Here is a 23,392-nt window from a genome sequence, read left to right on the forward strand (position 1 = left end):
TTTGAGGGATGGCTTGGGAATCAGAAATCTCCTGGGTTGGGGCCAGCCCCGTGGTCAAGTGGTGAAGTTTGTGCACTCTGCTTCAGCAGCCTAGGGTTTTGCCAGTTTGAATCCTGAGTGTGGACATGGCACCGCTCATCAAGCCACACTGAGACAGCGTCCCACATGCCACAACTAGAAGGACCAACAACTGAAAATACATAATATGTACCGGGGGACTTTGGGGAGAAAAAGGAAAAATAAAATCTTAAAAACAAAATACTCCTGGGTCAATTTATGAGTTTAAACAACTACCTGAGCCTAAGGTTTCTCCAGGGTAATTCCAGTTGTTTTTATCCTACAGAAGTTTGATGTCACAACAGAAGAAGCAGAAATATGTAAATATCCTATGTGGTTTTTAATTTTTAATTTAATTTAACCTTTTTGGGTAGCCAGTAAGACTTACTGAGTACTCATGGTATGAAAAAAAAATATGGATGTCTAAATTGTCTCAAAAGCTTGAATTTTTTTCTCTAAGTTTTATTTTTCTCTAGTTTTATTAAATTAAAATATGCAGGACAGTATACTGACTATTTTACAGGTGTAGGTATTTGTAGCTCTACTTTATAGTTTAAATAACTGATGCATTGAAAGTTTGAGAAATGTCCTGCGGTCACAAGCCTAGCAGAAGATGGGAGTTGAACACAGGTCTGTCTGTTGCTAACCCTGTGTTCTTTCTATGGCAGTGCTGGTCCAGAGAACTTTCTGTGACGATGTTCTGTATCTCTGGGGTCCAATACGGTAGTCACAATATGGCAGCTAGTGAGCACTTGAAATGAAACCAATGTGACTGAGGAAAGCAATTTTTAATTTTCTTTAATTTTAATTAAAATTAAAATGTAATAGCCACATGCAGCTAGTGGCTGCGCAGCTGTGGAGCATCACGTCGTCTGGTCTGTACACACTCAAGCTACTGTACTTGGATATCAAAGAGAGCAAGGGTGAAGAAGTAATTGGAAAAAAAAATAACACTTTATCCAAATCAGAGTCATTTAAATTGCAGTATTTTAAAAGGATGTAGACCTCAAAGTTAAGAGATTCATAAATTTAGGTAGGAAAAACTTCTTCTGGAAAACTATTGTACGTTTCACTTAGAGATTACTAGTATATTGGCAATGTTGATGATAAGAGACATAGCAATTTGAAAGAAGGAAAAAAAATTCTGCCCAGAACTGTATTCTTACTGAAAGATTCAGTTCTCTAGGCATTTTCCAATCTGGGAATCACAAATTCCCCAGGTAGCATGGGCAGAGGAGTTTGTTTACAACCAAACTAATTAACCAAGCTTTTCGGGTTTCTCCTTTCAGGTGTCTCCTGCCTCCAGTTATCTTATTTTCCGTGAATGGCTTTACAGCTGAATATTTACAAACCAGAGTCTTTAATGTTCAATATTAATAAACAGAATTCGTCTCCTACAAACAGTGATATGCAAACGACACAGAGATGCCTACAAATAGAACTCTAGATGATAATCCCTTCTTTGTCTGACCTCTGGATTTAGGGGTTTGTCTGGCTCGGTCATCTCCCAGCCCTGCTGACTTGACTGTAAAATCTCTTTTCAGTAGAGACTAGCTTTTCACACTTGTTTAATTCTTCCTTTCTTGGTAACCAGTCTACCTAAACTATTTTTTTTTTTTACAATTGAATATAACTTCACTGTCCTGTGGAAATCCTTTTGTTTATACTAGACCAAGGGGATGTCTCCGTGTGTTGTGGCCCAGAACGGAGCACAGGGCTCTCAGAGGCAAGGGTCCTGCAGGTGACAAATAAACTGGCCAGGCCCAGCAGATGCCCCAGCTCCAGGATGTAGGACTACTGCTGGCCCCATCTCTCTGCAGGCCTACCCTCAGAGAAACAAATTATAAACATGGGCCCTGGGATCAAACTGCCTGGACCCTATCTCCTCCTGACCGTGAAAGGGTTACTTAATGTTTTTTGGCTTCACTTTCTTAATCTACAAAATGAGGATAAAAATAGTTTCTATGTGAAAATATTGTTGTGGAAAATTACATGAAGTAATCCAAGTAAGTGCTCAGCATAGCTCCTGGAACATGTGCAGACTCAACAGTTATTATTATTATTATTATTATTATTTCATAACCATAATCCCCATCATCTTTATATGACTTTTTCATGCCATGAAGAAATAAGCTCTTCAGTTTTATTATACCAAATATTTTACGGATTCCCCTCTAATTGGTCAGTTTAAGTTTTTTCTCTACTTGAAATTATGTATTTATTCATCCATCCAGCACTTACTGAGGCCCCACTGCGCTCCAGGTACCATCTTAGAGACAGGGACACAATGGTGAGTAAGACACAAATGCTTTCCTCTAGGTGCTCATGTTTACTGAGAAGATGACACAAAAACAAACAGCAAATCTGATATTCAATCAAAGAAGTCACTTCCCAGTAAGTCTAGTTTTATCAAAATAACTTCCAGTAGGAATCAGCTGCAATTGGATGTCAAAGGGCTGCTCTTTGTTTTCTGGTGTGGGGAGGGGCTGACGGGTGTTAATAACAGGGTAGATAGATCAGACATTCCATCTGCTGGAGTTCACATGGTTTAATAATGTCATTCAGACCTTAATGTGACTGAAGTATTTCTTATCTGAGATGAATAACCTTGAGAGAGTGAAAACTTTGGTTTGGGGGTGATTTGGTGGCCTAATACATTTGGGTGAGGGCCGACCTGGCATGTTGAGCCCACTGGGAGCCTCTAGAAAATCAGAAGGCCCATGAAGGACTGGACACCAGTGGAAAAAAGTCAGAACACACAGCTCCTAGTCCTTCTGCCAATTATGATTATTTACCATCCTAGGATTTCTCATCTGTAAAATAGAGAGTGATGCAAGAAGGTATGTTGCTGCGCTGGATAGATGAGCTTAGAGTTTCACAGAGTGACTCTTATGGAAGGAGCCTTAGAGACCACTCAGTCCAACCTGCTCATTTCACAGGTGAGGAATTGTGCCTTAGCAAGGTAAAATAACCTGTTTGAGGACACACAGCTTGTTATTTAAAGAACCAGCAAGTCACTAAACTTCTAAGACAGTGCTCATCTCTAGGATACCATTTGGTTCTATATCTAGAATATTGTAAAATTATAATTAAGGTTTAGGATCACGACCCTGAAACATAGTGAAGTAGTTAAGTATATTCTGAAGTGTTGAATTTATGCTTTTCATAATTAAAGTATGCTTGCTAAAATTTTAATGCTAAATTTATTATATTCTGATTATTTGAGAATGATATTGGAAATGTAATGTGTCTGTCCTAGGCCCAGCAGCCCATTACTACAAAATGAAGTCACCTTATTTGTATTATCCACATTATTATGTATGAGTGCTCCCTGGCCAGACACTAGCTCCCTTCTAAGGGTCCCCAGTTATTTCCGAGAGTTTCTCAGGTTCTTCCTCTATGACCTCTCACCTTGCTGCTACAATGCTGTGTCTGCTACTACTAACCATCACAGATCATAAGATGGTTGCTCTGCTGGGCACAGCTATTTCCACGGCTGACACCCAGTGGAGAGGGGATACCTTCTTGGAGAGGAGACCTTGCTTTTCTAGAGCCCAAGGGCTGTATTTGCTCTTTGGAGAAGCTGGAGGTCTTCATCACCACCGTCCCAGACACTGGCCATACCAGAAGCCACTTGTCTTTCTTTGCTTTTGTTGCTTCCATTGCTCCTACTGGCATCACAGAACCTTGCTAGGGCTTCAAACAAGAGCCTCAAGCTCCACTTGCCCCAGAGAGAGATGGAGATGATCATTCCAACCACGCAGGGCTCTCAGGAAGATTAGAGATGGTGTATGTAAATACCTGGCATGGAGTAGGTATTTAGTAAATGAAAACTCTTACTATTATTTTAGATTTCTTTACCATCAAAGTTTTTAAGAGCACTGTGAGGTGGTTGGGTTGATGAATTTAAATAATGCCATTTTCTTCAATTTTCAGTATTCACTTTTTGCTTCAGGTCCTCTTAGAGAGAAGTGAAATAGCCAAAACATGATCATGAGGGAAGGAAGGAGTTCATTCATTCACTCATTAATTCATTTATTCACTCAGAAAACATGCATCAGATCCAATTATTCTAGGCTGGGGACCACAAATTTGTACGAGCCATTTCAAAGTTTACCAGTGAGTGAGAGAGTTAAGATTCTACACAAATGTCAGCAACACAAAACAGTAGGTGACTTCTTCTGAGGTTCAGAGAGGAAGACGTCACTCCTGGTTGGAGAGATAGTAATGACTAATATTAATGTAGCAATTTCAAAGTACTTCCACATGCATCTTAGAACTCAATTCTCACAAAAAAACCCAGCAACTCAGAATTCTCATTTGTAGATGAGAAGATGATTCAAGGAAGGTGACTTGCCTGGATTTGCTCTGGTAGGAAGTCAGCGCTAGCGTCTAAGCGCTCAGATTCTGAAGGTCCCCCCACTGTACCATGGTGGGAAAGCTTCATGGAGAATGCAACCTCTTAGGCTGAGTATTTAAAGAGGGACCAATTTTGACAGGTGGAGATGGGGCCAGGGCTTTCTAGGTAAATTGAACAGCAAAGATATGAAGGAAAATTTTAAAACACACTTGGGAAAGGGTGAGTAGAACACGTTAACTGAAGCATAAGCTATGTGCAGGGGAGTCAGAAATAAGAAAAGTATACTGCACTGTGGCTGGATCACACACGATCTTAACCACTACCTGAGGAGTTTAGAAATGATTTGACAGACAATGGCGGAGGGGAAGGGGTGTCCTGAATACAAGAGGTAAAATCAGGAAGATCTGGAGAAGTGGGTAGGATTGCTGTGGAGAGGATGGAGGAGGCAGGGGAACCATTTAGGAGGCCTTAAGATAGACTCATGGGTGACATGGGAAGAAGAGCCAGATTTAAGAAGGACTGAGTAGTGAATTAACATGGTGATTAGGTGAGGGAGTCGAGAGAGAGGCAGGGAGTAAAGATGGCTCTTAGCTTTGAGTGGAGTCCCTGGAAGAATGGTTATGCCATTAACAGAACTGGTGAATTTTCAGAGAGAGCTGACTTAGGAAGAAAATCACGAACTCTATCTTGGATCTGTTGTGCCTGTGTTGCCTTCTGTGCATTGCCACCTGACTGTCCACTGAGAAGGTGGGTAGCGAGTCAGAGGAAGAAGCAGAGTTCAACTGACTACCCAGGCTTTGGGGGTCCTTCCTTCCTGTCTCTGCTCTGCTCCCCACTCTCCTGCCTCTTAATGGAAGCACCTGATTAATACAATGCTTGACGTGTGGTGGACACTCAAAATGTGTTTGCAAAAGAAATCCATTTAAAAGAAGAGTTGTCGGAGAAGTTTCATAGCAAAGGTGAAGACCAGAGTGAGGGAAAAGAGGAGATGGTTGCTGACAACGAGAAGCACCAAATTTGAGTCACTAGAGGTAGTTGCTCCCCAGAGATTAAGAACTCCAGGGCCTGGTAGGGGCTACAAGTGGTAGAAATCTGGTGGAGTTGAGAATGTGGAGAGACTCTGGGGTCGGGATACCAGATGTGTGGATATTGAAGTCACCAGGGCTAATGGCAAAGAGTAAAATTGACTAAGTTAGACCTTGGCAAGAGGGAGACCTGCTCTGGACCCCGCCCTTTAGAGGACCTCTCTCAGGCTCTCTTCGGCTGCTTCCTTCCTTGTGGGGAGTCCACACGGCCAAGGGCTCATGCTCACTGGATCCTGTGCCTCTAGACCCAGCTCTGAGTAGCAGAGCCCTGGGGTTCCCTGCTCAATGGCCAAGCCTTCTTCCAGGGCCTTTCCAGGCCTCTTTCCTGGGTCTGTTCCCTGGGAGCACTTGATGGCACTGCTTTGCACACTCCAGGCCTCAGCAATGGCCAAGGGGCATCTCTTGAGGTGGGTAGAGGGATGTAAATGGAGCTTTGGAGGTGAGAGGCAGGACTTGAACTTTGTGGGTAGGGTTATGCACACATGTTCTTAAAATCTATCCCAGTGTAGGATGGAGCCAGGACGTGGGGAACAAAAAACGGGCTAGGGGCTGGCTTCCAGCCCTCTTTGCACCGCCATATCCTGAAGCAGGAGTCCAAGAAGTTAGGAAGTTTAAATTCAAACCCAGACCTCCAGGTTGCAAAGGAAGTTAATGTCAAAGGTTAGAATATATTTTATTTAAGTTTGCAAGCTTGATTTATAACTTTTAAATACTTAGATATGTGATATGCAGACCTCCATTTGCAATCTTGCCCTCATATGTTAGGAGTTTTCGGAATCAGCAGGTTATAAAGATCTCCCTGCTGTGAGCCTTGACACCCACCACACTTTTTGGGTGACAAATTGTTTTATTGTCTGTCTCCTCTAGAAGACATGAAGCTGTGTGGAGGCAGGTATCTTGTTTACAAATACATCCTAGTGTTAGTGCAATAACTGACACATGGCAAGTGCTCACTAAATATGTCTAAAACTCCAGAATGATGAAAAGACTTACACATGTGATGACAGCAAGTAGAGTGAAGTGGTAGAAGAGGGTAAAGAAACTTGAAGAGAGAATGCCTTGCTCAATTATAACAGTCTGTAAGTTTCCCTGCCAGTCAATCATGGAAAGTGGCAAACACACACGCATTCTATCCCCTTAAGAACTAGAGTTGAAGCACTCTATTCGTTCTAAGTTTTTTTCTTCTTCTCATCAAATGAGTGGCTGGACTAGGGTTTGGCATGACTGGTCCACAGTACAATATGGCAACAATGGTCTAAAGCCTTTAAACGGGCCTGTATTTTATCAATAGGCCACATCCCATCACTAACAAAACAAATGCCCCAGACATAGCCTGGCCACCAAAGGCCTCTGAATTTTTGACCTCTGCACCCCGGGCTCTTTAAGGCCCCTTTGCTTCTTTAATCTCTTTTATGGTTATATTTCTACCACCCTTCGTGTGATTTGAATTGCACTATAACATCACATACCTCTTCTATCTGCCACAGATTCTGAAAGTGAATTATTTCACATATAATCAAAGAAGTCCACTTGCTCCAGAAAGCAATTCTCTATTAGTGTTATGGATCCAAATTACCCTTGATCATTCCTCCGAAGACCCTAAAGAGAGACGCTAGACTGGAGAGTCTGTGGACCAGGGCTTGACTGCTTCCTGAAGGCTGAGGTTATGTGTGGGGGTGGAACAAGAGGTGTGGGGGGCACAGAAATGCAGATACTGCCAGAATGAAGGTTGCAGAACTGGGCTTGGGAGGACGATGAAGAAACCGAGAGACGCTATAGCGCTAATTTGTTCAGCTATTTATTGAGTATTCACACGACGCGTCAGGCACTTTTTTGACACGAGGGTTGCTGCAGTAAACCAACCAGTGTCCATGCTCTCACTGAGCTAATTCCGATGCGATAAGCCAAGTAACACACACATAAAGACATATATCACGTACATACATATGTACATGTCAGGTGGAAATAAATGCTATTTATAAAACCAAAAGCAGAGCAAGAGAACAGTGAATGAGGGTGGCTGATACTTCAAGAGACATCAGAGAAGCAAGGGAGCAAAGCACGAACCGCGCACCCGTTTTTCATTTTCTAGGCTGCACGGAGAGAGGTGAGCCTCCCATGAAGCCCCGCCCCCTCCTTCCCAATAGGGTGCAGGGCGTTGTCTCCGGGAAAGCTCCTCCCACTTCCCCACCCAGGGGCGGCCTCAGAGGCGGAGCTTCGCGCCGCCGGCGCTCGGGGCGCGCCGCGCAGTGAGGGGCGCACTCAGGGTTCCCGGCATTCTCTTCGTTCTGTCAAGGCCAGGAGCCTGGCATGCTGGGAACTGTAGTTCCCTCCCGCGGCTCCGCGTTTGGGGGCCCGTAAAAGCCGCTAAGTACGGCTCCATTGCTGGCACATGACTTGTAGGCCCTAGAGGTCGTGGGAAGGCCTTGTTGAGGGAGCGGGGGTTAGCCCGAGAATAACCGGGCACATCCAGCCGGGCGAACGTCCAGGTCACTGGCCGCCCTCTGTCACGTGACCCCAGCCTCCCCGGGCGCGCGCAGCGCCCGAGCGCTGTCCCCGCCCCACCCCTCCCCGCCCGGCCGACAGCCTGCACCTCCCCCGGCGCTGCTGCCACCTCGCGCTCGGAGGCGTCACGGAACGTGCTCTCCTCTCCCCCTCCCCCTCCCTTCCCCTCCTGTCCTCCCCCACCTCCCCCTCCCGCGTCGAGACTCGCCGCCGCCGCCGCAGCCGCAGGAGTAGCCGTCGCCGGAGCCGCGCGCAGCCATGGCCGAGAACCCCGGCTTGGAGAACCACCGCATCAAGAGCTTTAAGAACAAGGGCCGCGATGTGGAAGTGAGTGTGCTTCCGCGGTCTGGGCCCGCCCGGCTGGCCCTCCTGGCCGCGCTGGCCCCGCGGCGGCGGGAGGGGCGGGGGGCCGGCGCCGGGCTGGTTCTCGCCGGCTCGCGGTGGGTCGGAGTTGGCCGCCGCCCCCCGTCCCCGCGGCCCGGGGCTGGGCGGAGCGGACGGCGGGACGCGGGCCGGGCTGCAGGCACCCTCCGGAGCTGCCGGCGCGGGGACCGGGAAATGCCGGGGTTTTCGGCCCCGTCACGCGGGCGCGGCCTGCTGTCGGCGTGGAAGGGATGTAGAGCTGAGGCGGGGTCCGCGGGCCGGGGCCTCGCGGGCCGGGGATGCTGCCGCCCGGGTCAGTCGACCGCACTGCCGAGGGGGCGGCCGCGTCTTGCGGCAGCTGCCTGTGCAACCTCCCGCCCGGCGCAGCTCCCTCGGTGCCTCCCGCCCCGCAGCACATGGAGCCTCGGCGCTGCCGGTCCCCGCGCCTACCTTGTGCGAGCCGGGCCCAGGCGGGCGGTGGCGGCCCGCAGAGGGGGGTGGGGACCAGCCGGGTAACTGACTTGTTTGAGGGTGGTGGATGGGGGAGGGTAGGATGCACCAGGACCATTTTCTGATATTCCAGTGCTGGCCTTTGGACCAGTCGCGCTGAGCGGATCCAGCTCATACTCTTGTTACTGCTGGCATTTGGAGCAAGCTGAAGGTGGACAATAGTTTACCATCTATTGTGCTCAGGCTTCGGAAGAGACGTTGTTCCGACCTCCGCTCGCAGGACCTGTTTTCTTAGCCTTTCTTGTAGTGAGGGTGTGCATAGGGTGATAATTTCTTTGACTTGTTTTACTGAAATAAATTGGATACATAGGTTCATCCGGCTTTGTATATACCTCTTGCTCCAAGTTGGTAGGATTTCCAAGTGGTTGCAAAACTGTAAACATTCATCGTGGTCACAGTTCGTTGCTACTCAGCATGTTGCCATTGTCTCATTAAGGTGACATTAGCAGGTACTATTTGCAAACTCGGCTTATTGAGGCAGCGCTAGAGGTCTCTCTGCAGCTACTAAAAGTGATGTAGTATAATGCACAAACTTCACTGGGACTCTGACCTCTGGATTTGTTAGGGGGAAAGTGGTTTTAAGTCCACAGCCTTTTTTCCTAATGCTAGGTGACGTGATTTGCAGTTTTCTAATTCTTGCTGAGGGGCCAGTGTGACTAACAAGTGTGCATTTTGTCTTAAAGAGAGAACGTGGTGGGGAAAATATACCATTCAGCGTTCTGTTTCGTGGAAAAACAGACAACACTCAGGCCATTTTTCAGAGCTGCAAAATTAAATGCTAATTGGAAAAAACCTAGGGAAATACTGTGGGATTCCCATTTGAATGAGACAAATAAAGGTCATCTCTCTCTGTCCCAGTCATGGTCAAATTTCTTTTGTGAGAAATAGTTCTAAGCAAAAGTGAAACTTAGGAATAGCAACAAGAAATTGTGGAACTACCTCCTGTTTATTGGTCCACTTGATGATAGGAGTTACTTTTGAACTTTTTACGTCAGTAATTGCTCTTGAAGCTTACCTTTATTATAAAGCAAAACTTAGTTTGAAAAACACGCATGTTGTTTATACAGAAGAATTAATAACATTCTTTCCTCTCTTGGATGTTGGTACAGGTTTTTGTCTTACTGTTTGCATCTATTATTGTGTTCTCGGAACTCAGTGACACCTAGTAAGGATTCCTGCACATAATAGGTACACAATAAATATTTGCTGATGATAGGAATATAACCAATGACTTCCAGATGCATGAAAAAGACGCGTGGTTGCTAAGCCTTTCAGCCTGAAAATATTGGTAATAACAACATCATATTTCCCAGGATATATTAGGGTAATGAAGGCGTGAAATAGCAGATGTTCAAATGGTAGTTCTATACGGCAGATACTATGCTAAGAGCTTCATGATACCTCATTTAATCCTTATAACAGCTGTATGAGCTAGGTATGGCATTGTCTTCACTTTACAGGAGAAAAGCACTTTAGATGAGGAAAGTCAAGAGTGCTTGTGCATCCTGCACAAAGTCACGAAGTGGGTACGAGCATTCATTCACTGATTGTCTATTGGGTATCTAACAATATTAGCTCTTGGGGATACATAAGGGAATAAAATTCAGCCTGTACCTCAGGGAGTTTGCTATTCCTTAAAGAGTTTGTAGTTCAGTAGGAATGATAGAAAAATAAACTGATAATTATGATGCAGTACATCGATAAGTGTATTCTGAGAATGCATAAGGAGATTCTAACTTGGAGCTGAGCGTCAAGGGAGATGTTCTGGTTGATTCCTGGTGGATGAATGGGAGTGAGCTGATCCTGAAGGTTGAAAGAAAGTTGGCCAGGGAAAGGGAGAGGGCAAGGAAGGGCATTCGAGATTTGAAGGAGCAGTAGTTGAAGAGCTCCCAGGGAATGTGGTAGGACTGCTCAGGGAGAAGGGAGTCAGAGATGTGACTAAGAGGAAACTGGGGTCAGATCTGATCAAGTGCCTTTATTGGGGATTTAGGTGGAACTAAGTCTAGACACCATAACTAATTTAGTCTTATCCATTAGCAACTATGTGATGTTAAAAACTTATGCTGTGATTTAGCTCTGTGACTAAGTAATGATTCTCAGGCTATTTCAGAACAATCAGATGCACTTTGATGAGGTATCATTCCTACCTTTTCATATATAGGATAGATAAAAGATAAAACATATTATAAATTATACAACCAGCTGATACACAAATAGGATGCTAGGTACAAGAAGTAAATATGTATTTGCTAAAGACAATAAAAGTGTAGAGTTATGCCAGAGAATTGTGAGTGAGGAGAGAGTTGAAGAAGAAAGTAATTTCGTAGTTATTCAGTCAGGAATGGCTTCATGCCAGAGGGGTTCGTGAATTTTATAGAAAGTGTGTACTATGGCAAAGAGTTGCTTGGAAAATGCCTTCTTGTAGGGAGGTCTGAAGGAATTTATTCCAGAGAAGAGTTAGGAGGTGTAACATGATTAGAGCAATGGAAAAAGGTGGCTGGCAGCAATGTCTAGAATTAATTCTGGAGGAATAGTGCTGTTATCCCTTATGCAGGGAGGAATTGTCCGAAAAATTGAGACTGGGGGTGGTCATAACGTGGAATGAGGATTTGAATCTCCTCCTCCTCTTCCTCGTCTGTGTAAAGCTCACAGAAGAGAAAGGGCGTAAAGGTGGTCCTGAGGTTTACGGATGGAGATAGGAGAAGAAGTAAATTTATCACTGATAGCAATTGGGAGCTTGGGTGGGGGAGATGGATCTTGTAGCTAAAACTAGGAAATACATAGTGAAAAGGAAACTATTAATTATTTTTATTTGGTTTGGAATGTGTGTTTTAATACCAGACTTTTTCATGTAAGGCATTGGTTCTTAGGCTTTTCTCCTTTTCAAAAAACTATTTAACATTTTCAAATATACTTGTAGAAAAATGCACAAAATGGAAATGTTCCATTTAATGAATACTTATAAATCAAACATTCAGGTACCTGCCATCCAGGTCAACTTTTCTTTTTCTTGCTCCCGGTTTTGCCATTTTCATCAGTAACAGCTAATAATAATTATTTAAAAGATCTTAACGTTTGTTGAGGGTTTACAATGTACCTGTACCAAGTACTTTATATGGATTATTTATTTAGTCTTCACAACAATCCTGTGGAATATGTACTATTTTAAGCCACATTTACTGCTGAGGAAACTTGAGGCCTTCGATTCTTAAGTAAGTAGCCCTGGGTCGTGGGGCGGTGAGTGGCAGAGGCTGGCTGGACTTACGGTGAGGCAGCAGGACACTGAAGCCAGAACTCTTGCTCACTGTGCTGTCCAGTCTCCACTGAGCAGAGACTAAGACTTGACTTGTGTGCAGCACATCTGAAAGTTAATTAATGGGGAAGATACTTAAGAAATCTTGGCTATATCACAGAAATTCTTATTTCGGTATTTTAAAACCTTGCTAATAAAAATTTTTGACATCCTATTTATCATTTGATTTATTTGCCTTTTTTTTTTTCTTTTTACTCTTGCAAAGTTTCCTTATTAGTAAGGAGCCAATTAGTTGGTTTCCTCCAAAAATAATAACCCATATTCTTGGGCTTAACACTTAAACTTAATGCCTTAGTTTCTGATACTAAGGGGATAATGTATCTTTTCTCATCTGCAAATTCAGCTAGCACTACCAAATTTGCTGTCCTCCTCAGGAACCTCTGTTAGTGAGTGATACTCCCTAATTGTTCAGACTTAAAACTTTGTCCTTGACTCCCTTCTCTTCCCTTCCTTCACTTTTCTGTTAGTCAGTCATCTGAAGAGCCCTCATATTTTACCTTTGTTACCAACCTTACTACCAGGGCCTTAGTTTAGGCCCCTATCATTCTTACCTGTACAAGTGCGATAGTCCGTTTGGTTTCCCTGTGTCCAGTATCTTTCTTCCCCACTGTGTCTTGTGGATTGATCTTTACGAAATCTTTTTTGTATTACTTCCCTGTTAAGATCATTCCCATTGCCTTCAGGATAAAATTAGAAGTCCTTACCATGCCACACATAATTCCACGAAAGGCCCTACCTTTTCTACCTCACCTACCACTTTTCCTTATATCTCCTTTGTGCCTCCCATGATAAAGTACTTGAGATGGTGGGGTAACCAGTGCAGTTTCCTCTCCACACTTTTGTACATGCTATTCTGTATACCTTCTTTTGCTCTCTATTTAGTGGGGCTCACTCTGGCAAATTTTTTCTTCACTCAGACTCCTTTATATATCTCAGGAACACCAGGGTTATAATGCTGCCATACCACGTCATTCTAGTTCAAAATACCCTTCAGAAGTTCCCCATAGGGCCTTTCCTGATTGACTAATAACATAACTTAGTATTATCAGTCCCTGTTCTTTTCCTTGGCTCTGATACTTTCCTAAGTGAATTTTCCTTTACCTCTTTGCGATAAATGGCTGTGATGTACAACAAATTCTGTGTAAGTATGTGGGCTCTGTCAGGAAGCCCACCGAGGGTAGGGACCTTGGACTGAGACTGGTCATTTAGTGACCAGTAGTAAAACTTAATAATACTCTTTGGGAAGAGAGACTTGAAAACTCTGTACATTTGGGAGTGAAAGGTACAGTATTATTCTAAGATATTAATAATTTCTTTTGGTGTTGACTCCATGGCATTTATACTGTTGCCTAGCCCTCCTTTGACAGTCTGTTCTGTTATAAAGTGTTTGTGTAACATGAACTAATTCATACTTGAAAGTAAAGAGGTGTGACATTAGGTAATGCAAAATTCATGTTGGCTCATATTTGATTTTTAGCAGGGCAGTAACTGCTTAGCACTCCCAAGTAACAGCAGTTGAACAGAAACAGTTTGAAGTACAGAAACGCAGTTGAACACAGCAAGCCCAGGAGTATGCGCTTTGCTCATTCACCCATATTCTGCCTCTTGGCTTCTTTTAACCATATGTTTTGTGTTAAAGGTGCTTATTGCCCCAACCATCTTCATGTATTTCCCTCTTTCGTCCTAATTTTGCAGAACATGAAGTTTTTAAGGAATATGTATGTCATATAGCAGGTATACTATAATTTAGCTTTTCTTGAATTCACTAACAGGGCATATAATCTCTCCTGGTCCCTCTACCTCATTGATTACTCTTTTTTTGGTTGGCTTTGCCGGCTTTTCCTTCCTACCCATTGAGCATAGGCATGTCTTGGGATTCTGTCTGTGACGCCTCTCTAGACTGTTTTTCTTGCCCATATCAGCAGCTCCCTTGGTTTTAACTGTCATTTCAGTGTGGGGGACTTAAATCTGTTTTGATCATTGGCTGGAAATTAATCACATGAGCATCACATCAGCTTCTCAAGCTCACAGAGTTTAAAGCTATGTTCTACCTTTGTTATTTCTGTTTTCTGTTTATGGCATCATCGCTCTCACTGTGACCTGAACTGGAAACTTGAGAGGCTTCTTGGACTCCTTCCTCATCTTCCACATTCAGTCAGATGCCAGTCATGTAGCTTGAATCTCTGTGCTGTCTCTGGATTTTGGCCCTCCTCTCTGTTCCACTGCCTCAGCTTACTTTCAGCCTTATTACTTATCACCTGGCAGTTTAAAAGTTGCCTCCAAAGTGGTGTTTTTCCCAATTCTTGAGATTTTTTAGTGACCCTGATGCCTGGTTATTTCTCCAAGTTCAACCTTCCTTCCCCCCACCCCTTTAAGCTCTGGCAACACTGAACTTCTTATATGCTTATACATAATCTGGAATCTTGCCCTCCTCTGCTTGCCAGTGCTATTTCTATTCTCAGGGCTATCCTGCTGACTGGAATATCCTTCCCTGCCTCCTGTTGCATGGCTAATTCCTAACCCTCTCAAATACTTGTCTCTGGGTTTAGCTTTTCTGAGAAATCTTTCTGAATCCCCCTCGTCCTCCCAGTTTAGGTATCCTTCTTCACTCCTGGAAGAACTCTGAGTGTATCTGTCTCCTGTAGTTAGGGTAGTGTTTTGATTATGTTTTATCTGTTTCTCCTAGTAGATGGTGAGCTATTTGAGGGCGTAGACTATATGTCTCCGTAGCCTGCTTCGTAGTACAGTGGCTGGAATAAAGTAAGCTCTGAAATATTTCTTGAATGAATACGTCCACACTAAGTATCACCAGCACAATAATTTTCCTGAAGTATATTTTTGAATTGAAACTTTTAATCTCTTAATGCCTTTTTCTACTGCTTCCCAAATTAAGTCCAAACTTTTTATTATAATAGGTAAAGTACTGGGAGATTGACACATGCGTAGTGAAATAATTTTTAGAATTTTCTTATTTTTAATCATAAAAATGTTCTAATATATAGAAAAGGAGAGAAAATAGTGTGATCAATCCTCTATGCACATCACTTAGATTTAAGAAGTGACAATTTATTTGCTTCATCTTTTCTTCATCTATTTAAAACAGACATAATGATATTTTACTTTTGAAGACTTAAGGCTACTTCTCTGAAAATTAAGAATGCTTTCTTACCTGAATACCACATCATCCTGACACAATTAATAATTTCCTAATAACTCATAATCCAGTCGACGTTTAAATTTCCCTGGTTGTTTGTTAAATTTTTTTTACATTTGGTTATTAGAACCATGATTAAACAAGATCTGATCACATTTGGTTATGTTTCTTAAGTCTCCTTTAATATAGAACAGGCTCCTCCCACCGTTTTTTTTACTGTGGTAAAATATGCATAACATAAAATTTGCCATTTTAACCATTTTAAGTGTACAGTTCTGTGGCATTAAGTACATTCACGTTGTTGTCTGACCATCACCACAGTCCATCTCCAGAACTTTTTCGTCTTGCTCAGCTGAAACTCTGTCCCCATTCAACAATAACTCTGTGTTTTTCCTCTCACCAGCCCCTGGCAGCCTCCCTTGTACTTTATGTCTTTTTGAATTTGACTACTCTAGGAACCTCATATAAGTAGAATGATAGAATGTTTGTCCTTTTGTGTCTGGCGTGTTTCACTTAGCATAATGTCTTCAAGGTTCAGCCATGTTGTAGCATGTATCAAAATTTCCTTCCTTTTTATGGCTGAATAATATTCCATTGTAGTATATACCGCATTTTGTTTATCCCCTCATCCATTGATGGATACTTGGGTTGGGTGGGTGTGTCCACCTTTTGGCTATTGTCCCCTTCCATTTTTAAAATGCCATTAATTTGTTGAAGAAATCAGGTTAGTTTTCTTATATTAATTTTAACCACGTGAAATTGCCACTTTTGAGGTTCAAACCGCCAAGTATTAACAACTTTATATGGTTCAACGTAATAGAATGTCCTAATTACTGGATTTGTCTGTTTCTTTGTCGTGTTGCGTAACTTGTTCCTCCCATTTCTTACTACCCTCCAGATTTCCTGTAAACTAGAGGTTAGTTTCAAAGGCTTGGTTATCTTCAGTTTAAGCATTTTTGATTAAAAAAAAAATACTTCAGTTGGTGATGCTGTGTACTTCAGAATATATCCCAATAGCGATGCTAAGATTGATCAAAGTGTTCAGATGATAAAGAATAGTTTAGGGCCAGCCCTGTGGCCGAGTGGTTAAGTTTCGTACACTCTGCTTTGGTGGCCCAGGGTTTTGCTGGTTCGGATCCTGGGTGCAGACATGGCACCGCTCATCAGGCCATGCTGAGGTGGTGTCCCACATTCCACAACTAGAAGGACCCACAACTAAAATATACAACTATGTACTGGGGGGACTTGGGGAGAAAAAGCAGGAAACAAAAAAAGAAGATTGGCAACAGTTGTTAGCTCACATGCCAATCTTTAAAAAAAAAAAAAACAATGGTTTAATGTCATGGTGTCAAAGTTACTTCATTTGGTGAAATGTGATATAGACTGAATAACATTTGAAGTGAAAAAAAAAGCAACTTGACTTCTTGATATCCAGTAAAGGAGTTAGAAAACATACCTAGAAAATCTAACTTCAGTGTCAGTGGCGTTCTCTTTCCATGACTGACACCACTCCTGAGTTGTCTTTTTGTTTTCTCAGCATAAGGTCTGGCTGTGTTCTTGTTTCCAAGTCTCTATTCCTTTGCTTTGAAGGTAAAACAATATTAAAAATGTAAGGAGGATGTAGCTATACTTTGTGGCAGTTTTGCTATTAAGGAAAATTTTGTCACAGTCTAGGATACCAACGTTAGCAATTAAAATATCGTAAAATAGGGGCTGGCCTGGTGACATAGTGGTTGGGTTCGCACACTCCACTTCAGGGACCCAGGGTTTGCTGGGTTCAGATCCCAGGTGTGGACCTACACACTGCTCATCAAGCCATGCTGTGGTAGTGTCCCACATACAAAATAAAGGAACACTGGCACAGATGTTAGTTCAGGGACAGTCAATCTTCCTCAAGCAAAAAGAGGAAGATTGGTAATAGATGTTAGCTCAGGACCAGTCTTCCTCACCAAAAAAAAGAAAAAACAAAAAGGTAAAATAAATCTTGACTATATGTACTTGGAATTAATCATTCTGAACAGTTGAGTTTTCTGGGTTATAAGTTTGTTTACACACCAAATTTTCTTTTATTTTAAAATGCTAGTGTTTCTGAAAATAACCTATACATTTCTCTGCCTCCTTAAATAGAATATAATTTAGTTATTTTCTTGGTTCTTCAGAATCACCACTATGCATGTGGATAGTGGTTTTTGCTTTTATATAAGTGATGCCTTCATGTTCTGAGATTTGTCAGAATTTTGTCCTTAATTTCTATGTTTGTGGAGCTTTTGCTCTTCATAGTTTTGTTTTTGCTGGTCTTTCCCTTTCTCTTAGTGTGTCAGCTTTCTCTTTGATACTGTCAGCATGTTTGCCTGTATAGCTCCTCTCTTCCCTTTTAATTTGATAGTGACTTGGATAGCAGATTTATTACAGCAATTAAGCATTTGCTATGTGCCAGGCAGGTATTGTTAATGCCAAAAATTATAAATATGAATAATATTGTCCTTGCTCTAGGCAAGTTCAGTTTAGTGGGAGAGACCGATACCTAAGCATATATTTAGTGTACAGTCTGGTAAGTTCTATGATACAGGTAAATACTTTGCAAAGTACTATGAAAGCATGGCAACAGGGAGTAACTAACTATACCTAGGGAAATTGAGTAAGATTGCACAGATCACACTTGAGCTAGGTCTTGAAGGATGAGTAGGAGTTTGCCAAGAAAGAAAGAAAAATAACTTGAATAACATGTTGTGTCATGGAATCTGGAAGGCATGGCATGTTCAAGCTGCAGTTGATATAGTGACCTTATATCCATTCCCCTTTCTTTTGGAAACAGCATTCTGGTTTGGCTTTTGGGAGCTACTCTTTTGCCCTTGGATATCTCTTGTTGAAATGTTTAATCTGTGTGCCCCTGTCTCCTTTGGTTAATTAAGGCGCCTTACCCTTTCTGGATAACACAAATTAGGCCAATCAAACGCTGTGCCTGGTGTTTAAATCTTGAGTGAGCTGGTACTGGGACCTAAGTGCTTCATCCCGGCAGAAGTACTGCGAAGAAATCTTCCATTAATTTCTGCCACCTAGATCTGTGGAGTTGCTTTCATCCTGATTTTTTCATAGATCTGTTCTTCAGCTTTGCTTTTCGTTCTGTGAACTGCTTTATATTCTTCCAGTAAATTCTCCTGCCCTCCCCCACGTTTGTTTCTTACATGAACTTGTCCATTTTTATTGTTTGCACCGTAACTGTAATTTAAGGTGATCAGCTCTTCTGGTTTGCCCAGGACTGAGGGAGTTTTCAGGACACAGGACTTTCAGTATACATACCAGGAAAGTCCTGGGCAAACCTTAACAAGTTGGCCACTCTAACTGAAGCAGTTCGGGAGTAAAGATAATGAGTTTTGGGGACCAAGTGTTGTCCAGATGGAACTATCCAGTATGTGGCTGAAAATCACGTGTGACGAACTAGCATGCTTCAGTTGTTTCACTCAGCAGTTATTTGAATTCTGAAGTGTGAGGGATGAAACAATGAAAATAATGATAACCAATAATTGTTGAGCTCTTACTGTGTGCAAGGTACTCTGCTTATAATAATCTTAAATCGTCCTCACAAAATTGCCGTTATAAATATGAAGAACATGAATTAAGTGATTTGTTTAAGAACAACAACTAGGAAGTGGCAGAACTCGGCGTTTAGTCCTAGATTTCCTACTTTAAAACTCTGTGACCTTGAGCCAGCCCTGATGGCCTAAGCGGTTAAAAGTTTGGTGCACTTTGCTTTAGCTGCCTGAGTTTGGTTCCTGGAGCGTGGACCTACAACACTCATCTGTCAGTAGCTGTGCTGTGGTGGTGGCTCACGTAAAAGAACCAGAAGAACTTACAACTATGCACAACTATGTACTGGGGCTTTGGAGAGGTGGGGGTGGGGTGGAGTGGGGTGTCAGGGGAGGTGGAGGGAGAAAAAAAGGAAGAAGATTGGCAACAGATGTCAACTTGGGGCAAATCTTCCCCTGCAAAAACAAAAAACAACCCTGTGACTTTATTAACCATTCTCCTACTTTGCCTCAGGGTTCCTGCTCAAGGAATGTGTAGACCAGTATGGAAATGATGTAAAAGCAAATACATACTCATTATAATGAAAATATATAGAGAGTACAGTAGGCACACAGGGAAGGCTTCCTGGAGACAACTGTGCTTAAGCTGAAACTAGAAAAATGTGTAGGTATTTCTTTGGTAGTCACTCTTGGGTGGGCCTGGAAGTACGAGACAGCATGATATGTTCTGGGGAAATGAAGTAATTCACTATTTCTCACAGGTGAAATGATCGGAAAGTTGAATAGGATAGGCAGGGGCCAGATTGTGGAAAACCTCTCCTGTGGGGAAAATTTTAACTAGGAAGGTGGATTTTGAACTGTTGTTTTGCTTGCATCATAGGAGATGGATTGGTGAGGGTGAGAAGAGAGCTTGGGAGGAACAGTTAGAAAACTCTCAGGCGTCTTAGAGATGGGTGGTCTGACTCATAGCACTGGCATTGGGGTCTAAAGGCAGGCAAAGTTACTAGGACTGTTCATTTGGTGTGTTTTACCTTCTAGAATATCGGTTAGCAAACTTTTTCTATAAAGGGCCATAATATTTCTAAAAGCCTAAATATTTTAGGCTTTGAGGGCCAAACTGTTTCTGTCACAACTGCTACTCTGCTGTGAGCATGAAAGCAGCCGTAGACAATAGGCAGACACATGGGTGTGACTGTTCCAATAAAGCTTTATACTTGATTTATCCGGTGGAGGGCTGGATTTGGCTTGCAAGCTGGATTTGGCTCACAGGCCGTAGTTTGCCTAGCCCTGTTCTAGGATGATGTGGTCAGTGGTGAAGATTTGGAAAATAGTTCAAGCAATGATTAGAACGTTTAAGGTGATAATGTAGATGATGGGGTCCAGGGCAGGCCACCTCAAAATGCGCCATTCTGGTATGCGGATTATTTCGAGCTGAATACAATAAAGGCTCAGAAGACTCAGGAAGAACATGTGACCTTCCCCTCTAACTGCCTAAAAGGAATTTAAAATAAAGGCTTGTCCCCAAGACTGGCCATCACCCTAGATAACTCTGGGTTTCGGTAGACTGGGAGGATCCTTGCTAAGTCCACTCTTAGCAAAGTTGTGTTTGCCAAAAATTTGCTTTCCCATTGCCATGAGAGTTGCTCTCCTCCCCTTTGAAACCCCCAGTCACTACCCCAACATCCTCTTTGTCTGTAGCTGAAAATATTTAAACAGGCAGCCTCAGCCAGATGGCTGAGTTACTCAGTTTCTCCCGAGTTTCTCCCATGTATTCATGCACTAAACTTTATTTGATTTTCTCCTGCCAACCTGCCTTTTTAATTATTTGACCAGTCTTAAGAACCTTAAGGAAAAGGGAGGAATTCTCTCACTTCCCCAACAGAAATGAGGGCTTTTAGGGATAAGAAGAAACGAGGACTAGGGGAGGAGAGAACCCGAGGAACCACATCATTTTAGGGAACTGGTGAAAATGCCGCTGAAGAAGGAATCTGTAGGAAGCTCAGAGCAGAGTGGTGTATCGGAACTTTAGGGGAGGAAGGTTTCCTGAGGAGAGGCAGTAGTTGCAGTATCAAATGCTGCAAAGGAGAGGGGTGTGATGAGGACTTGAAATAAGCTGCTGTCGTGTTCAGCAACAGGGGGTAGTGAGAAGTGGAAAACCCAGAAAGGCTGGGAGCTGCATTATGATGGGGTTAGGAGTGAGCTGGAGTTGAGATGGGAGAACCAGTCAGTAGAAATGTGGTTTAAAAATTTGGTAGTCACAGGAAGTAGGGGCACAGGTTAGCCTGAGTTCCTCCTCCTCCTCATTTGTGTTAGAAGTGTGGGATTGACTGCTGTTTTTAGGCTAAATTGAAGAAACCAGGGCAAAAAGAGACTTACAGACCAGGCTAGAAAAGGAATAAATGATTGAGCCTAGGGTAAGTGGGGAGCTGTTAGGGAGGTGAAGAGAGACGAGTTGTGGGTAGGTTTGGAAGGGGCCCCAGCTGGGAAGGCCTTGGAGCGGTACCGATGGAGGTGAGGATGGGCTGCAGCAGGGTGGGGAAACGGGGGCAGGTTATGCCTGATGGCCTCTGTTTTCTGGACAGAGTTCTCTCCAGAGAGTACAGGGTGTACGGGAGGTAGTACTTGAGGAAAGGGTGTTTGGGGGAATGGAGGCCTAGGTGAGGTGCGTACTATAGTGTTATTCTGGTAACAGTTGTGAAGACTTTTCAGTTGACTGTAGCAGATTTAGCTATAAATGCCTTCTGAATTATAGATACTTACAGTTGTTGTTTAAACCAAATTCAAAGTGTAGAAGTCATATTCAATTGAATCATTAAAAAAATGAACTAGCAACAATGTCAGAATTTGAGTCCAACTCCTTTTTTCCACAGATGTGGAAACTGAGGGCACAGAGAAATAATGAATGTCCGCTAACCTAGTCGGTAACCAGGTTTTCTGATTCCAGTAGCACTTGTGTTATTTAACACAATACACTTAAAAACAGAAGCTGTATTTTAGAAACCTTTCAACAATATACAAAAGTAGAGAGAATAATATATTTAATTCCTGTATACCACTTTAAAACAATTATAATTTATGGCCAGTCTTGTTTCATTTGTGTCCCAACCCACTTCTACCTTTCCATGGATTATTTTGAAGCAAATTCCAGACATCCTGTTTTGTTTGTCAGTATTTTAACATTTATGTCTAAAAGGTAAGTCTGATTCTGACATCAGTTCCAATGTGCAAATTATTTCCCCACACCAAGCAGTTCTCCCACACAGCTGAGTGTCCTACACTTCGTCTGTCTGGAGACAGTGTCTGATTCCACAGGTTAATGGCTCGGTCCTACAAGACTCCTCTCCCCACCGTCTGACCGACTGGCTATAGATCAGAGGTTCTTACAACCTCCTGCTAGGGTTGGATTAATTGGCTCACCCAACCCAGAGAAATGTTTTATTTACTAGATTACCAGTTTATTCAACTCAGGAACAGCCAGATGAAAGAGATGCATAGTGCAAGGTCTGTGGAAAGGGTGTAAAGCTTCCTTCCATGCTTGCTCAGTACGCCAGTCTCCCAGCACCAAACTGGAAGCTTTCCGAACTTTCCCCTTTTCCGTTTTTATGGAGGTATGATTAACTTATTGGCTACTGGTGACTGAACTCAATCTCCAGCCCTTCTCCCTCTCCCCTCCCAGGAGGTTGAGGGGTATCTGGATGGGAGTGAAATCTCCCTGGCAACTAGCCCCCAACTGGAGGTTATCCAAGGCTTTCCAAAAGTTTCCTCATTAACATAACAAAAGACACACTTATCTGCTCTCAACACTTTAGGAAATTCCACAGGTTTTAGGAGCGCAGTGCCAGGAACAGTGGACGAAGACCAAATATGTATATTTTTTACTATAAATCATAATATCACAGTAAGACATGCTATTATCCTCCTTAAACAAAAACCCAAAACAATAATTCCTCATATCATTAAATGATACAACACTTTTGATGTGAAAACACTTTTGATATGAAATTTCAGAGTGAAAATATCTGCTGTTATACTGCACATTTATAGACCAAAAAGAACCTTATTGGTCAGTTGTTTGGGGTTGGAATGTGACATAGGAAGTTAATAAGTAATATTTTAAATAATTTGTCCCTTTCTACTCTCCAACTAAGAGAAATAAAAGAATAATCTTATCTCCCTCAAAATAGGTTGATGATAACATGTAGTTAATTTTTAACTTCCAAAGATGGTATACAAATTATTACAGAGTGTCGACGAAAATAATCCATAACCAATCTATAAATGAAAATTTGGGTGAGTTTATTCCGAGCCGAAATCTGAGGACCATGGCCTTGGGCCTTTCTTCCCAAAGGAAGAAAGGGCACCAAAGAAGTGAGATGTACAGAGTGGTTATATACCCCCAAGCAGGACTTTTCACATATGATTGAAATGTCCCTCCCACAATAGTCACAAGATTGCCCTGTCAGCACAGCGCTTAATGGACACAGCAGGTAGTGGGTCTGCTATCTCAGAGGGCATGGC

The 23,392-nt window shown here is 42.8% G+C and overlaps 1 protein-coding gene across 4 annotated transcripts in view; it reads left to right on the forward strand.

The window, feature by feature from the left end:
• The first annotated feature begins 7,707 nt into the window (after nt 1-7,707).
• Nucleotides 7,708-23,392, forward strand: part of KPNA3 (karyopherin subunit alpha 3) — a 93,783-nt gene continuing 78,098 nt past the window's right edge. Inside the window, exon 1 of one of the 4 annotated variants that reach the window (XM_070578159.1) lies at nt 7,708-8,334. In XM_070578159.1, the coding sequence (XP_070434260.1) occupies nt 8,266-8,334 (69 nt within the window). In that variant the 5' untranslated portion in view covers nt 7,708-8,265. Of the gene's footprint in view, nt 8,335-8,424; nt 8,684-23,392 lie in introns of those variants that run through there. The other 3 variants (XM_070578158.1, XM_070578160.1, XM_070578161.1) reach the window with 3 other exon arrangements.

This window comes from Equus przewalskii, chromosome 16 (genome assembly GCF_037783145.1).
Source record: "Equus przewalskii isolate Varuska chromosome 16, EquPr2, whole genome shotgun sequence".
Classification (NCBI taxonomy): Eukaryota; Metazoa; Chordata; class Mammalia; order Perissodactyla; family Equidae; genus Equus; species Equus przewalskii.